Source organism: Sphaeramia orbicularis, chromosome 1 (assembly GCF_902148855.1).
Source record: "Sphaeramia orbicularis chromosome 1, fSphaOr1.1, whole genome shotgun sequence".
In the NCBI taxonomy this organism is placed as follows: Eukaryota; Metazoa; Chordata; class Actinopteri; order Kurtiformes; family Apogonidae; genus Sphaeramia; species Sphaeramia orbicularis.
Genome location: NC_043957.1, coordinates 55,643,276 through 55,661,960, shown reverse-complemented (window position 1 = coordinate 55,661,960; position 18,685 = coordinate 55,643,276). Strand labels below are relative to the sequence as shown.

Genomic DNA, 18,685 nt, shown 5'->3' with positions numbered 1-18,685 from the left:
GCGCAGTATAACTGGCACTGAAACATCCACTTACATTACTATCAAAAAATATGGGGACTGTTTCTGGTATCATTGGAAGACGCCAAAATGTATGTTTAGTCATGCTGCTGTGTTATATCCTCTGTTCATCAGATGCAATCACTGTGTAACTGAAACTGAATGTTTCAGTTGTACTTGTCCTCCCAAGAGTTAGTTCTTCTTTTCTTTCTTTTTATTATTCATGTTGTTGTTGTTATTTTTACTGTTGTTGTTAATAATGGTAATAATTAGGGATGCATTGATCCAATACCAGTATTGGGCATCGGCTCTGATACTCAGTGTGTATACTTGTACTTGTACTCGTACACATAAAAGTAATCAGATACAGCTACACCAATATCACTTCTGGTCATGTGACATTCCCAGTTCAGTGCAGCAGGTATGAGGAGGAGGAATAATGTGTGTGGAGTGTGGAGATTTTTCAAAATAAATGACAGTGAGGTCTCCTCCCGGTGGGACATGCCCGGAACACCTCCCCAGGGAGGCGTCCAGGAGGCATCCGAAACAGATGCCCGAGCCACCTCAGCTGGCCCCTCTCGACACGGAGGAGCAGCGGCTCTACTCCGAGCTCCTCCCTGGTGACTGAGCTCCTCACCCTATCCCTAAGGGTGCGCCCAGCCACCCTGCGGAGGAAACTCATTTCGACCGCTTGTATCCGGGATCTTGTCCTTTCGGTCATGACCATAGGTGAGGGTAGGAACGTAGATTGACCGGTAAATCGAGAGCTTCGCTTCTCGGCTCAGCTCCTTCTTCACCACAACCGACCGATACAGTGACTGCATCACTGCAGACGCTGCACCGATCTGTCTGTCAATCTCACGCTCCATCCTTCCCTCACTTGTGAACAAGACCCCAAGATACTTAAACTCCTCCACCCGGGAGGAGACCTCGGGGAAGACCCAGGACATGTTGGAGAGACTATGTCTCTCGGCTGGCCTGGGAACGCCTCGGGGTCCCCCCAGAAGAGCTGGAGGAGGTGTCTAGGGAGAGGGAAGTCTGGGATCCCTGCTTAGACTGTTGTCCCCACGACCCGGCCCCGGATAAGCGGAAGAAGATGGATGGATGGATGGATGGATGGATGGATGGATAGATGGAAATGACGGTGATAAAAGTAACGCTAACTGCAAGTAACGTTACAGACACAGACAGATACGGATGCAGCGTTCTGTCCGTCCTCTGCGTACATTCCATCTGTTTTCCAGGTGCTGGCAGATGCGTACCCAGACAGAGAATACCAGCAGAACCGTGGAGGTAGAGGATCTGTTCAAAGAGCCACTGTGTGAGTTAGAGAAAAACTACTGACACATTTAGGACAACTACCCAGGGCTGGGCCGGTTTACATCCTACTGATAATACTATGGGGGTACGGAGCGGTGTGGACCGCCGCCAGCGGAAGTGAAAACCAAACTTATGGCTCATTTCTCTTTTCTCTACCTGCTGAAGGTTCACTTTTAAACCTTACCAGAGAAAACGCTGCAACATTAGTATCACATTAGTGTTGCCTCTGTCATCTCCATGTTTGTTATTACTGACTTTCTTCTTCTTCTTCTCATTAAACTTTACTCTTCTTCGTGGTATTTGTCCAGTATGGTTAATTCAGAGCGGCGCCCCCTGGTGGATTAATTGAGAAACGCTCATTCCAACACATTAAATGTCAGTAGCAGCACTTTGTTCCAGTCAGACTAATGACAACGACAATAAAACACATTTACAAAAGGAACTTAGAACTGGAATGGGATTATTAAGTACTCGTATCGGTACTCAGTATTGGCGAGTACTCAAATGTAAGTACTTGTACTTGTACTCACACTCGGTCTGGAAAAAAGTGGTATCGGTGGATCCCTGCTAATAATTGTTACAGCCCCTGGGGTCCTCTTGGGGGTGCTATGTATTATTCCAGCTCTTGTCTTCTAACAGGCGCCTGATGGGATAATCAGGAACACCTGTGGCGCCCAGAGTTCCTGTCCTTAAATAGTCTACCTGCAGATCTCACTCTCTCTCTGCTTGCTGCCCTCACAGGTCCTCGGTTCTTCAGCCCTTGGTTTGGTTATGTTGCTTTAATGTTTTGTTCTGTTCTGCACTTTTCAACACTCACATCAGCACACGTTCACCCATGCACACCTACACTACTGACATTACTGATGGCTCATTTACATTCTGTAAAATACTTTAGTTTGTCTTTTTTCTCATTTGGCCTAGTTTGGTTCAATTTGGTTTAATTTGGCTTAATTTGATTTAATAAAACATTCTTGTGTTAAACTCCATTCATGGTGTGTTCCCCTTCTTTGTTGTGGCCTCTGAGCCAGGTCATAACAATATATATTTTTTATTTCTTAGTCTAAAAAAGAAAACACACCTGTAAACTTTGTGGGCTGAAGTTGTTGAACTTGATGTAATTACTGTAATTATTTTTAGCTCTGCAAACTGTCACGGTAATCATGACAGGTGTGACGTGTTTGTTTTCTGTAACTAAGTATATGTGAAAAGTTCAAATAAAATGTCAAAAAGAAAACAAAGAGGACAGTGTCACATCATTTATTTTCGCACATGCACATGCTAGCGTGGGTGTGGAGCAAGGAAGATGTACTATTACAAAATGTTGAACAAATGAAGATTTTTAAAAGTTTTCTTTCTTCTTCTTCTAATTGACATCATTGGAAAATGCTGAAATTTATGTTTGAGTCATGCTGCTGTGTTACATGCTTTGTTCATCAGATGCGATCACTGTGTAATTGAAATGGAATGTTTTAATTGTACCCAAGAGTTAGTTCTGTTTTTTTTCTCTTTATTATTTTTTCAAATTGATATAATAATTATTATTATTATTATTGTGATGATGATGGTAATAATAACATATTTTTTACCTTCTGAGTCCAAAAAAGAAAACATATCTGAAAACTTTGCAGGCTGAAGTTGTTGAACTTGATGTAATTACTGAAATTATTTTTAGCTCTGCAAACTGTCACGGTGATAATGTCAGGTGTGACGTGTTTGTTTTCTGTACATGTGTATGTATATGTGAAAAGTTCAAATAAAATATATATATTAAAAAAAAAGAAGACAAATTATCACAGCGGAAGAAAAGAGGCATCAAATACAAAAAAAACATAAAAAGATGAAACATAAAATTACTAAAGTGACTAAAAATGACAAATAGTAATAATGATAAATATGATATGTTGTCCCCATATGAATAAATGCTGTGCAATGGTGAATGTTGTACTTGTCAGTTCCTACTGATCCCAAACAGACAGATAATGTTAAAAATGCAAGCAAAATCAAAGCTGGGGTCTTTGGAGGATGGAATAAAAGTCAGTCTCTCTCAGTAACTATGTTGCTCCCAAATACATGGCAGTGTGACAAAAAAAACTTTTATATCAAGAACATCTAAATCACAGGTGTCAAACATGCGGCCCGGGGCCTGTGGGATGAATTTGGGAAATGCAAAATTACACTGAATAAATTAGCAATCAAAGGTGTTAAAATCATTTTAGGTCAGTTCAATCTAAAGTGGGTCAAACCAGTAGAATACTATCATAATAATAATAATAATAAATAAAAAATAATACATCACACTTATATAGTGCTTTTTTGGACACTCTAAGACACTTCACTAACAATCAAAACAAAAAAAAAAAAGAGAAACAAGAGACTCAAGAAAATGCAAGTTTGAACAGTTTTGAGTTGTGATTTGAACTTTTGTGTTGAGTCTGAGTTCCTGATGTTTTGTGAGAGTTCCATAGGGTGGGGGTGGGGGTGGGGGCGGCTGCAGCGAAGGCTCGGTCCCCCAGGGTCCGGTGCTTTGTCCTGGTGGTGGGAGTGAGGAGGTTAGCGTAAAAATAATGAAAAAAGCTAATTTTTCTCTTTGTTTTAGTGTAAAAAAAAAAGTAAAATTACACAAAAATTTTTACATTTACAGACTAGTATGTGGAATTGTACTAATATTCTGCCTGTTACTGGATATTTTGTGTATTTGAAAACCCATTGTGATCTGTAAGTTGTGATAAAAATAATAAAGTACTTTGTAATATTGTTAAATTTGCACTTTTTTTTCAGGTTGTTCATATTAGTTCATGTTATGTTCAAGTACATTTTGTAGATGTAAATATTTTCATTACGGAATTTGACTTTTTTCACTCAAAAACATAGAAAAAAACTTTGGAGTTGACAATATTTGTAAGGTCTTATCCTATTATTTATACTGATATCATATTAGTCTGTATGTGGCCCCTGAACTAAAATGAGTTTGACACCCCTGATCTAAATGATGCCATTGGACTGCAGAACGGGACTGTGAACCTCTAGCTCACAGGTGTCAAACATGTGGCCCGAGGGTCAAATCTGGCCCGCCAAAGGGTCCAGTCCGGCCCTTGGGATGAAGTGCAAAAATGAACCTGAACAGTCCAGGTTGTCCAAATCATTTTGGTTCAGGTTCCACATACAGACCAATGTGATCTACAGTAAAAAATAACAACACAATAACCCATAAATAATGACAACTACAAATTTTCTTTGTGAAAAATTATGTGGAAAAAATGTAAGTGAAAAAAATAACATTACACTCTGAAAATATTTACATTTACAAAATTATTCTTTCACAATAAAATGCAAATAAATACATAAATAAAAACAAAGATGAACAACCTGAAATGTGCAATTTGAACAATATTCTACCTGTTACTAAATGTTTTCTGCATTTATGGATCCACTGTGATCTGTAGTTGTGTTAATAATAAGAGATGGAATATTGTAGAAATTGTTCAAATTTTTGTTCTAAACTCCAAAATTTTAACAATATTTTGCCTCTTACTAAATGTTTATGTAACATTGTTTGTAAATGTACATGTATAAATAATAAGTCGAGGCATAATATTGTTAAAATTGCACAAATTTTTTAAACAAAATTTCGTTTTTTCCAAGTTATTCACATCTTTTTTGTAAATTGTAAATATTTTCATAATTTAATTGTTGTTGTTTTTTGTTTGTTTGTTTGTTTGTTTTACTGAAACAAAAAGAAAAACTTGGTCACTTTGTCATTATTTATAGGTTATTAAGTCATTATTTTACTGGTCTGGCCTGCTTGAAATCAAATTGGGCTAAATATGGCGCCTGAACCAGAATGAGTCTGACAGCCCTGCTCTAAATGATGCCATTGGACTGTGAACCTGTGGCTGTCCACGCAGAGTCTGTTCTCTCTGTCACCAGAAGATGGCGCAGTTTTGTTTGGAGACACAGACTGATACTCTGCACACTGACTGAAGCACTGTTTAAAAAGCATCTGAAAAGGACTGTAATTCATGAAAAAATGTAAGGCTGTGTATCATTTGATTTGATGATTTGTAATGTGATTAGCATTTTTATTGTTATTACTTTAGTTTATTAATGGACTCTATGCACAAACTCACTACTTCCTGAACTTCAGGTGGCTCCTTTATTTCCTGTCTTTCATTATTGGACACACTGATTAATCCAGGTGTGTCTGCCACTTCTTGTTGTGACTACGGATTAATTAGGCACACCTGGATTAATCAGTGTGTGCAATAATGAAAGACAGGAAAAAAAGGACCCAGCTGAAGTTCAGGAAGTAGTGGTTCTGTGCATAGAGTCCATTCAGTTATATTGTTGTTTTTTTTTTCTTTTTCTTTTTCTCTGTGTATTGTTCATATAAGCCTTTTTTTGGCTTCTAACCTCTCCTGCACAATGATGTGACTTGTTTGAGTGTTTTGTCTTGTTTTTTTTTTTAATTTTCTCTTGCTGTTTCATGATGTGCAAAATAAATAAATAAAAAATAAATAAATAAAAATAAAACCCACAGAAGTTCCAGAGGGTATCCGTGTATTAAGTGGAAGAAACACACACACACACCCTGGTGGGTCGTATGTGTTCCTCTAATACACACTCTGAGTATTTGTGTCAGGATGCTGACTCCTGCTGATGTGGCTGTCAGGACGCACACGGTAAACACACACACAGGCTCTTGTCTCTCCGCATTCGCTGTGACTCCTGTGCACAGTTAGAAGTGTTTTAGTATCAGCACTTTGCACAATCACTGTAGTTCATGATGAGGCAGCTTAAGTTAAAATAAGCCCATCTGAGAAAAGGGGAAGTCAAAGCACACATCTGACACTCTCAAACCGCTTTACTCTGGGGTGCGGTGTCAGAAACGAAACTGTTTGAAACTCATTCCACATCTTGACCTGAAACAGCTGGGTCACCCTGACAGGGTCTGTCGTAACCCGGTAGAGGTTTTTGCTACAGACATGAGCTACCAGAGAAATGTGGTGTGTGTATGTGTGTGTGTGTGTGTGTGTGTGTGTGTGTGTGTGTGATACCACGTGGTTTCAGAGGAAGCCTTTAAACGCACCAAACTGTACCTGTCATGCGCAAAAGCACACCATCATGTTTAAATAATACACACTGTAAAAAAAAAAATCTGTAATTTAACAGAATTTTCACTGTTTATTTTACAGATTTTTCCTGTATTTTTAAGATACAGGGAAATATGAATGAAATGACAAAAATAGACTGTGATTTTACATGTCAAATGTAAAATAACATGAAAAAAACTGTGTGAATAGCCAAAAAAAAATTCAAATTTTTAAAGAATTTTTTTCTTTTTTTGCAGAAAAATACAGTTAAAATATATTTGCAAATGTATCATAATTTCACAAATATTTCTTTTCTATTTATGAGATTAAACTGTTAATTTAAAGTTTAATACTGTAAAAAATAAAAAATAAAAAAATAACAATAATAATAAAACGAGATAAAATTACTGACAATTAACCGTAAAAGAAGTATTTGTTCTATCAGTTTAACAAGACTTGTTTGTTAATTGACAAATATCTTGTGTAATTACAGGAGGTTTCACAACAAAAATGTTGAATAAATGTATTTTTGTGAATGTATAACATGTATAAGCACTGATAAACTGTCCAAATACAGTTTTTATCAGTGGATTGGACAACTGAGTCTCATTGAAAATTCTATCTATCTATCTATCTATCTATCTATCTATCTATCTATCTATCTATCTATCTATCTATCTATCTATCTATCTATCTATCTATCTATCTATCTATAAGTAATTTGATTGTTTTAATACATGAAAATATTCTTTATTAAACATTAAAAAGTCAAAAAAATGTGCAAAATCTCATGTAAAGTTAGGGCAAAAAACTGTATTTTAATTATGGAAAATTACCGTATTTTTATGAGATGGTAATTTTCCATTATTTAACAGTATTTTTTGGCACCCCTGCTGCCGGAGAAATACTTTTTTTTTTTTTTTTTTTTTTTTTTTTTTACAGTGTATAACATGTATGTGGAGGGGCTGAAAAGTTCATAGCCTAAGAAGGAGTTCTTCCACAGCAGTGAAACTTGGCATACATTAAAGTCAACCTCTCCTGATACTAATTGCATGGTTTCCTTCCAGATAAACCCACATTAGATAAATAATGTAGGACTTTGAAAAGTAGTACCAGAGACATTTGGTGAACCATCCGTGGCACCGTGGTCTTATCACATGTCTGCAGAAAAAGGGGTTAGCCCCCAAGGACGTTCATGCTGACATGGTGTCTATAGGGGATGATGCTCCAGCTTTATCAACTGTGCAAAACTGGGAAGAGGAATTCAAGAGGGGGAGGGAGAACGAGGGAGGGGTGAAAAGCAAACATTGTCATGAAATGTCTCTGGTACTACTGTTCAAAGTCCTAAATTATTTATCGAATGTGGATTTATCTGGAAGGAAACCATGCAGTTGGTATCAGGAAAGGTTGAATTTAATGTATGCCAAGTTTAATTGCTGTGGAATAACTCCTTCTTAGTCAGGCTATGAACTTTTCAGCCCCCCCGGTATAGTAGAGCTGCAACCGATTAATCATTTAGGTGTTTGAAGTGAATGAAAGAATTCATGATTTGATTAATCAACTCGAATTGATTGAAGGGAAATATTCAACTGCAGTTTTCCTGAATTGAAGCTTCTTTGTGCGTCACAATAAGTGTCCGTGTGAAACACAACAGTGGAACCAATGTTTAACAGCAGAGAAATGAAGGAAACAAAGCTTTGATTCAGGAGAAATGTAGTTGAATGATTTTTTTGGATCACTTTGAATCGATTAATCGGTTGCAGCTCTAATGTATAAGCACTGATAAACTGTCCAAATACACTTTTTTTTTTATCAGTGGATTGTACAACTGAGTCTCACTGAAAAGTATTTATATATATATATATTTATAGGTAATTTGATGGTTTTAATACATGTAAATATTCTTTATCAAACATTAAAAAGTCCAAAAATATGCAAAATCTCATGTAAAGTTAGGGCAAAAAACTGTTTTTTAATTATAGAAAATTACCATATTTTTATGATATAGTTATTTTCCGTTATTTAACAGTATTTTTTGGCACCCCTGCTGCCGGAGTAACACTTTTTTTTTTTTTTTTTTTTTTTTTTACAGTGTATAACATGGATAATAGAGCTGCAACCGATTAATTAATTTATTTATATATATATTTATAGGTAATTTGATTGTTTTAATACATGTAAATATTCTTTATTAAACATTAAAAGGTATATTTATGAGATGGTTATTTTCCGTTATTTAACAGTATTTTTTCGGCACCCCTGCTGCCGGAATAATACAGTTTTGTTCTTTTTTGTTGTTTTTTTTTTTTACAGTGCAGTTTTTGTACAACACAGAGCCTACTATTAAATTTACAGAGAGCTTCCTTTGAATAAGAAGTCATTTCGGCTACGTCATAATATTTTCTGCAGATGTTCAGTGAGCCGTCCTCAGCGGTTACTTTTCTAGCAGACCAAGTGGAAAATTCATTCGAATCCATGTTACCTTTTCTACAAAAAAAAAAAAAAAAAAAAAAAAAAAAAAAAAAAAAAAGTGCTGTAATTTGGAACTTTTTCGGGGAAATTAAATTACAGAAGGACTGACGGTTGCTCATTTGCATCTCTGCAGCCCTGGCACGCAACCGACAACTTAAAAGGCTTCATTCCTGCCGTTTTTAAACCACATAGCCTAGAGGAAGGAGAAATGCGAGTGTTTGCACAAGAGATTTGGAGATAAAGTTGCTGTTGCGCATCTGTGCCGAGGACGCGCAGTTTTGTAATGAAGCAACAGGCAGGAGCGCATTAGAGGAAGCTGAAATGTAACGCAGCTCAAACACAGTCCATGTCGCTCCAAAATAGATGGAAAAAAAAAAAAAAAAAGATAGAAAAGGCGCATCTGGGACTTTTTGTGTTTTGTCAGAATAACCCGCACAAGCGCGCGCACAACGGACGCAGCCGCGGTGGATGCCTTTACGCACGACAGTAGCAGCTGAGTAAATGCTCTGAGAAGAGGTTGATGCAAGAGGAAAGAGGGCGGTCAAAGTGTGACGGCAAACACTGCGCCCGGCTCTGGCAGCGGCGCGCTCATTTCCCCACAACAGCGTGTTTTACGCTCAGTCTCACACGTGCGGTCGGTTTGGTCCAGGGCGCAGCTTTATCCCCGTGGAACCGGACACACGCATGCTTGTACGGACCTCCGCGCACTTGATGCCCGCTTTGGTGATGCCATGCCCCGGAACCACAGCGGAGACGAAGGCAGCGCCGGGCTCTGGATGAGGACTTCTCCGGGGCACCGAACCGAAGGCTACGGCTTGAAGGATGTGGAGTCCGGCCGAAGGATGAAGATGAAGAACAGCGCAGGGGGAGACGGTTTGTTGTCAGCTTCCTCGACCGTCACAGGTGCCCCCGGGTCCGAGAGCTTGAGGGGGAAGCAGGGGGCCCGGCTCAGCCTGCTGGGGAAGCCGCTCATATACAGTGCGCAAAGCGGCCGGAGGAACGTGCGCTACCGGCGGCTCCAGAACTACCTGTACAACGTCCTGGAGAGACCCAGAGCCTGGGCCTTCATCTACCATGCGTTTGTGTAAGTTCATTTCCATAATTTGCATGTTTCTCAGCGGCTGGGGTTTTGAAAGTGACACCTGCTGATGTTGAAGTAGGAACATGGATACGCACTTCTCCAAAAGCAGCCTTCTGTGGTGTGTGTGCTGCTGGAGGACATGCCACACATCATCTTCTGTCACTTTTGGAGGGATCATTAAGTATAGCTGACACGTGACACATGTCAAAACAGATTATCGTTCATTGAGAAGTCATTAATCAGGAAACTTTATTTTTAGTAAGACTCCCAAAGACACATCCACTGGTTCAGTTTATGGGTCTTTGTTTTTTGGGTTTTTTTGTTAGTGAAGCTTGAATTCAAGGCTTTTCTCATCTACCAGTCCCCAACCAGCATGTCCATGTGGACCCCAGAAGGTTACATTTGGGCTGCATATAAGGGTCCCATGTGGGTTTGTCTGCGGTTTCCATGGTGGCCCCACATGTGTTTGCCCATATCAGAATCACAGTCAGAATCAGAATCTCATTATTGTCATTTTACCAAGTCCAAAGAAACTGAGGTAGAGCTTTCAGGTTCAGTGTAAGAATTTACAGTAAAACAAAAACAAGTGTTCAGAGAACGCCAAGCACTCTGAACGGTGTGTATGTGTGGATCAACTATTTCTTTTTAAATTCAACAGTTTCCAGGTTGTTTCATACAGCAGAAAAAGCTGAAGCTTGGTCCCAGTCATGTGTATGTCAAATTAGATTAAATTCCAATCAGTATTTGTTGAGTTCTAATTTTAAATGTGTGGTAAATGGGATTTTCAGTGTTAAATGTAAATGTCCACAGAGTCCACATTCCACAGTGGATGTGGACAATTTTATACCAGATACAAGATATTGTTCTAAGCTACGGGTGGATCAAATTGGAGGCTGATCAGAGTCATTTTGAATTTATGAATTTTTGAAAATTGCTCAATGATAAGAGATAGGAAAATCTGAGATTTTGTGACCTTGCTGTGATCCTGAACTTTGGCCTACTTGGCCCAAAATTTAATGGGTTGGTCCCAGGGCCTAGGCCTATCTGTGGGGCAGATTTGGTGAAGATGGTTGGAATAGTTCTCCCGTAAAGTCTCTAACAAACAAACAAACAAACATGCAAACAAACAAACACACAAAGCAAAGTGATCACAATACCTCCTGGTGGAGGTAAATATCAGTAAAACAGCATCTAATATCAGTAAAAGGCACAGTTATTTACAAAAAAAAAAAAAAAAGTATTGCAAACTGAGATATGTGTAAAACATAGAATTTAAGTAGTGCAAATGACATGAGTAGTGCAAATGACATGAAAGATAAATCTTGTGGGATAAATAGTATGAAGAATAAATAATATGAGATTTTCAGATCTCTGATTCTGATATGGGCAAACACATGTGGGGTCACCATGGAAACTGTGGACAAACCCAAATGGGACCCTTATATGCAGCCCAAATGGAACCCTTCTGGGGTCCACATGGACATGCTGGGTGGGAGTAGCACAGTCCATAAAACATATGAACACGTCTGCAAACACATCTCCACTGGTGTGTTTTCATTGATGGTGAAGTGGATTTGATGTGTGTGTGTGTGTGTGTGTGTGTTAATCTGATCCCAGACTGCTTTGGCTCCTGAGGGTCAAACTAAAGCATATCTGTCCTTTGGCCTCATGTCTCTGGGTGTCACTTTTGGCCTTCCCTGGTATGGCCTATTGCATTTGATTTCCCGCGTGCAGCTGTTGTCGTGGTATCACAACTGTTTCCAAGAGGAAGGAAGTAAGACTGTGAAGTAGCATGTCCTGTGTGAGGGGGTGGGGGGACTCATGGTGAGACATTACAGTCAGCGCTTAAAGCAGCATTTTTCAGCCTTGGGGTCGGGACCCCACATGAGGTATTCAAATGGGGTCGCCTGAAATTTCTAGTAATTAATCAAACAAAACAAACAAAACTGACCAATAAAAAATATATGGTGAGTTGACAGAGACAATCACAAAAAAATAAAAGACATGACAAACTGTGAAGCTGAAACTGAAGCACTGTGGTTCTGTTGATCTGTCAAATGTTCATTGTGTCCAGTATGTACACTGTAAAAACAAACCTTTAGAATCTATTCAATAAAAGTGAGGTAACAATTTGCACTCATTGTGGTTGAGTAGATTTTACCCCATATTTTGAGTAAAATGTGACTAAATTTAACAGCTGTAACACACTAAAAGAAATGAGGTAAAATCAACCTTTCATATCCCAATAGATTACACAACAAATTACTCATAAAAAGTGAGTAATATTAACTGTCAGTTGTTAATAGGAATATGTTCATCTACTTAATTTAGGGCAGGGAGGCTCAATCTAAATATTGATAGTATTGTGTGTGTGTGTGTGTGTGTGTGTATTGGTATCAGATCGATACTAGCGTGATGAGATCAATACTTTTATTACCTCTGCCAGGAGGTTTTGTGTTTGTTTGTTTGTTAGCAAGATAACTCAAAAAGTTATGGACAGATTTTCATGAAATTTTCAGGAAATGTTGATACTGGCACAAGGAAGAAATGATAAAATTCTGGTGTTGATCCGGGGGGGGGGATCTGTCTTGGCAGAGGTCTGTGTGCTCTCAAAGTGCTTTTCTTGTTGCAGTTAGTGCCTTCTATATGTCCCGCAAATCACTTTCAATTATTATTATTTATTTATTTTTTTTTCCTCTCTCTCTCTCTCTCTCTCTCTCTCTCTCTCTCTCTCTCTCTCTCTCTCTCTCTCTCTCTCTCTCTCTCTCTCTCTCTCTCTCTCTCTCTCTCTCTCTCTCTCTCTCTCTCTCTCTCTCTCTCTCTCTCTCTCTCTCTCTCTCTCTCTCTCTCTCTCTCTCTCTCTCTCTCATCCACTTTTATTTTATTTATACCCATCCATGTATGAAGAACCATTACAGAGAATAGTGAAACAAAGAAGCAACTTAGCTCATGGTGCAAGAACATGCAACTCAACAGAAATATTCTGTCAACAAAAACACTAATAAAAACAGTCAAACACACCATAACTGTGCTGTATATAAAAACAACAACACTTCTTATCAACCCAGAACACTAAAACACATAAAAACTGTCCCAACTAGTTTGTCCCAGTGCATGCTGGGAAACTCCCCCCAGCTGGTCCTCACGTCACAATATTATGGGGTAGATTTTATTGTATTATTTTAAGTAGCAATTGTTACTGTTAACAAATAGGTCGACTTTAACCAGTCAGAACAGATTTCACTGGCTAACTGTTACTGTTGATTAAAATGTAACTGATTTCCATAGTTTGTATTTTCCAACCCCCAAAACCCTTTTTCACAGTGTACTTATTGATTCAAAATTCCTTCATTGTTTGTTAATTCATTGCAGCCTTGTAAGTACAAGCTGGACTGACTGTACATATCCTGACCAAGGAAAATAAAATTCTCACTTTGTGCAGTAATCTACACCTGGCTTTTCTGCCTCCGTCCATAATAATATACATTCTTTAGATTAAATGTTGTCTAAAATTAATGTTTATTTGCAACATAGTATAGCAAACTATTACATGTTTAAAAAGAAATTAATTTTAGCAAAAAAATGTCTCTGTTTTTAATGTCTGGGGTCGCCTGAAATTTGTGATATTAAAATGGGGTCACCAGCCAAAAAATGTTGGGAAGCACTGACTTAAAGCATCTACGAGGGGGCTTCAAAAAGTTGGTGGAAAAAGAACCTAGCTTTGACATGGTTTAAATCACACGGTTCTCAGTTTTGCACAGATGGACTTAAAGGCTGGTATAAATGCTTGCAGAAGTGTATTGACCTAGATTGAGCATATGCTGAAAAATAAACATCATAACAAATGGGTTATTTTTTTAACTGTCCTTTTTCCACAAACTTTCTGAAGAAGTTGCACCCAGCTTTACTGGATCAGGATGAGTACTCTTTGACTGTGAGGCAGGGCTCAGATCTGTGATGCTTTTATTTTTATTAACGAGCCTGGAGGATTTACAGTTGATTTAAGTTTAAGCATTGTCTAGTCCTGAAGTGGAAATCTGTATTCGGACCAAAGACCCACAACTATTTTTGCTACAACTTCTAAATGATTTTCTTTTTTTTTGTCTTTCATAAGTCATTTATCACCATTTATTATGATATAACCCTTTGCATCATGTATTTTTTAGTGTTTTTGTATATTTAATTCACTGATCATGTAGATCACAGGTGTCAAACATGCAGCCAGGGGGCCAAATCTGGCCCGCCAAAGGGTCCAGTCCGGCCCCTGGGATGAATTTGTGAAATGGAAAAATTACACTGAAGATATTAATCATTTTAGTTCAGGTTCCACATACAGACCAATTTAATCTCAAGTGGGTCGGATCAGTAAAATACTATCAGAATAACCTGTAAATACTCACAGCTCCACAACTTCACAACTTTTTCCCTTTGTAAATGTAAACATTTTCTTGTCATTTTACTGTATTTACAGTAAAACAAACTAACATTTCATAAATACACAAATAACCTCAACAAATATGAACATTTTGAAATGCCTGAAGTGTAATTTTAATAATATTCTGCCTGTTATTAAATGCTTTGTGTGTTTGTAGATCCACTGTGATCTGTACATTGTAATTTACATGTTTAAATGATAAACTGACACATAATATTGTTAAAATTGCACTTAGTTTTCTTAATAAATTTCAGTTTGCTCATGTTATTCACATTGTTTTAAAGGATAGTTGGCAGACGTGAACATTTTCGTCGCATAATTTAACTTTTTTTGCTCTAAAACATAGAGGAAAGTTTGGAGTTGACATTATTTATATATTGTTATGTTATTATTTCACTGATCCGGTCCACTGCAGATCAAATTTGGCTTAATGTGGCCCCTGAACTAAAATGAGTTTGACACCCCTGATGTAGATGTTCATAAAAGCACAGAGTAAATTCAAAAGTTATTAGATCAAATCAGAAAAAAACGCTGGAAAAAGTAATTTTTTTAAACAAAATGTGTCATTAACTGAAGATAAAAATAAGTGTGTCCATCCACTGTCGTTTATTGAACTCCATGGGTTTGACTGCTGAATCAGTGTTGTTGAAGATGATGGTGCGTACACGATCACTACGGAGCCTCGGAACGTCCAAACAGGTCATATCTGATGACCATGAAAAGATTTAAACCAGTTATTTACATGTATTGATAGGATTAGTGGATCAACAGGTATTAAACATTTTAGATCAGTAGCTGCTTTTGGTCGGTGATGGATATGTGGGTCTGTATGAGTTAAACCACTGGTGTCAAACATGCGGCCCGGGGGCCAAATCCGGCCCACCAAAGGGTTCAATCCGGCCCCTGGGATGAATTTGTGAAATGTAAAACTTACACTTAAGATATTAACAATCAAGGATGCTAAAATCATTTTTAGGTTATTTCAGTCTAAAGTGGATCAGACCAGTCAAATACTATCATAATAACCTATAAATAATGAAAACAGTAAATTTGTCTCTTTGTTTTAGTGTAAAAAAAGTAAAATTACACAAAAATGTTTACATTTACAGACTAGCCTTTTACAAAAAATGTGAATATCTGAAATATCTTAAGAGAAATATGAGGAATTTTAATAATATTCTCCCTGTTGTTTAATGTTTTGTGTGTTTGTAGATCCACTGTGATCTCTAAGTTGTGATTCGCATGTGTAAATGATAAACTAAGGCATAATATTGTTAACATTGCATTTATTTTACTCAAGAATTTTCAGTTTGTTCATATTTATTTATGTTATGTTCAAGTACAGTTCGTAGATGTAAACATTTTCATTACGGAATTTACTTTTTTCACCCAAAAGTTCTTATCCTGTTATTTCTATTATTTTCCTGGTCCGGCCCACTTTAGATCATATCAGGCTGTATGTGGAACTGAACTAAACTGAGTTTGACACCCCTGAGTTAAAGCCTACACACTGTTAAGGATCAAATTTGACTGATTTGACCTTCAACAGGAGTAAAAACCTTCTAAATAACTTCTTTTAGTCTCAGATATGACGATACTGCTCAAGTGACCCTGTTAAAGATGTGAATTCAGCTGTCTTTGGTCAGATCTGAAATGGATTTTAGACTCATCAGTGTAGGTTTCAGTGATCTGGAATAAGTCATCTATTCAGAGATATTATCACAAATGAACCTAAGAATAATAGAGGGGTTCAAACAAGTACAGTTATGCAGTGAGAGGAATACATGATATACATAAAGTAAACCGGAAGAAGCGATACAGTCAGACATTTCAGACTATTTTCGGCTGTGGTTCAGTTGGTAGACTGGGTTGTCCAATGACCAGAGGGTTGGCAGTTTGAATCCTGACTCCAACTATCCACATGTCAGAGTGTCCTTGGGCAAGACACTGAACCCTAAATTTCTCCCAGCAGAGCCAGGCAGCGCCTTGCATGGCAGCAGCCGCCTACTGGTGTGTGTGAATGGGAGGAGTTGTAAAGCGCTTTGTGCACCATGAAGGTGGAGAAAATATAAGTTCAGTCCATTTACCATTTACCAAAAACCCCTGTTAACTCTTTCAATGCCATGGGCCGATTAAATCAGCTTTACGAATACAACCTTTAAAGTGCCACGGGCCGATCAGATCGGCTTTGGAGGACACGCCATATTTGTGTACAAACAAACCATCCACCCCCATTTCTTTCTCACATTTCGATGACGTTCTTTCTGTGTCCCCCTTTTGAGACCAGACGGGAATTTGAGGTCACGCGACCGAATAAATTATGCAAATTACGATCAATAATGAATCGGCTGCGTCCGGTGCGTTGTGAATCTAAGTAGCAATCGGTCGGATGTTACCAAGCGGTTTTTGACCAAGGAAGAGCTCGCGTTTCGTTTTCTGCTTGGGAAATTTTATGAATGAATTTATGAATGAAATCATATGCAAATTAGATGGTCATTTTGTAGTAATATCGTAAACACAGCGATCTGTCAAAACAGTCCCATCTGCCAGAAAATGAGTTCTGATGACGATTCAGACTTCGATTATAAAAACGACGCGAAATACTGAAAAACGGCCAAATTCTGTGGCACTTTTAAGGCTTATTAGCCCCTTAACTGTCTGGCACCGAAAGAGTTAAGAGTGGTGCTCTCTGGTGGATTGATTGAGAAACGCTAATTCCAACATACAGGACGCATGGAAGTATGAAGGCAGTGACACATGACAACATTAGAAAGAAACGTACATATTTACGTACATAAAGCAAACGTAAATCCATGAGGTCCCAGTTACAGCTGGGCTCTGCATTCAAAACATCCCGTGAACTGTGACTCGAGGACCACAATACGTACCGAACCGTGGAAAATCCGTACTACCACTTTTTTCCAGACCGAGTATGAGTACTTACATTTGAGTACTTGCCGATACCAAGTACCGATACGAGTACTTAATAATCCCATTCCAGTTGTTAGTTCCTTTTGTAAATGTGCTTTATTGTCGTTGTCATTAGTCTGACTGGAACAAAGTGCTGCTACTGACATTTAATGAGTTGAAATGAGCGTTTGTCAATTAATCCACCAGGGGGCACCACTCTGAATTAACCATACTGGACAAATACCACAAAGAAGAGGAAAGTTTTTTGAGAAGAAGAAAGTCAATAATAACAAACAAGTAGACGACAGAGGTAACACTACTAATACTGATACTAGTATTGCAACGTTTTCTCTGGTAAGGTTTAAAAGCTTAACTCCAGTAGGTAGAGAAAAGAGAAATAAGTGGTAAGTTTGGTTTTCACTTCGGCTGGCGGCGGTCCGCACCGCTCCGTACCTCCATAGCAGTGGTGGCTGCTCGTCTTTCAGACAGGGGAAGCTCATTATCGGCTTACATCAAAACAAAAAAAAAAAAAACAAAAAAAAAGTCACGTTATTTAAACATACATTCGGTCCTCCGTTCCTTTTTAAGAAAATGCTCAGTGACCTTATCATACCAAGTAGGCGTCTTTTCCAGGGACTGGACCAGTGTCCTCTCTGCTTAGATTGCCTTGGCCCATTGTGCGACCTCGCCGACAGTATGACTGATTTAACTATCTACAAAACGATATTCAACTCGAACAAGAAATGATTGTTCCACCGCCACCTTTATCATATTCTTTATCTTATGAAAAACTAAAACGCATAAAAACAACTTCGTTTACAACTTCGCCCACAATGCAATCTTCAGTCTCCGAATCTCTTTACGCTGCAACTCCCGTATTAACCTAACCCTAACCCGTATAACCCTAACGTGTGTATTCTCGATGGCTGATGTATACAGAAGGCCTGAACTGAAACCTCACAGCACGCCACTGAATTTACTATGTTTCATATTACACTGAACATACTTGAATTTATAATTTGCACTTTACGTGAGTTTTTTTTTTTTTTTTTTTTTTTTTATTGCTACAGTTCTATGGCAAGTCTATAGCAGTTTAATTCCAGTGCACTATTTGTTTACAAAAGGAAACATACTTGAATTTACAGTACACTTATTTGATTTCAAAGATTTTTTTGTTTCGTACAAAAGTGAAAATACTTTGTTTTAGTGGTTAAAAGCTTTATTTATGTTTAAAGAGTAAATTTTACATTGTTTTGCAAGAAAAAAATAAACAACTTTAAGGTTAACAAATTATCGTTTTTAATAATCGTGATTTCAATTATTGCTAAAATAATCGTGATTATTTTTTTTTCTATAATTGAGCAGCCCTACCGTACATAT

At 37.9% G+C, this 18,685-nt stretch overlaps 1 protein-coding gene across 2 annotated transcripts in view; it reads left to right on the top strand.

Moving 5' to 3' along the window:
* The first annotated feature begins 9,139 nt into the window (after positions 1-9,139).
* kcnq5b (potassium voltage-gated channel, KQT-like subfamily, member 5b) overlaps positions 9,140-18,685 on the top strand; it is a 296,398-nt gene continuing 286,852 nt past the window's right edge. Inside the window, exon 1 of one of the 2 annotated variants that reach the window (XM_030142230.1) lies at positions 9,140-9,963. In XM_030142230.1, the coding sequence (XP_029998090.1) occupies positions 9,611-9,963 (353 nt within the window). In that variant the 5' untranslated portion in view covers positions 9,140-9,610. The remainder of the gene's footprint in view (positions 9,964-18,685) is intronic. The other variant, XM_030142235.1, reaches the window with a different exon arrangement.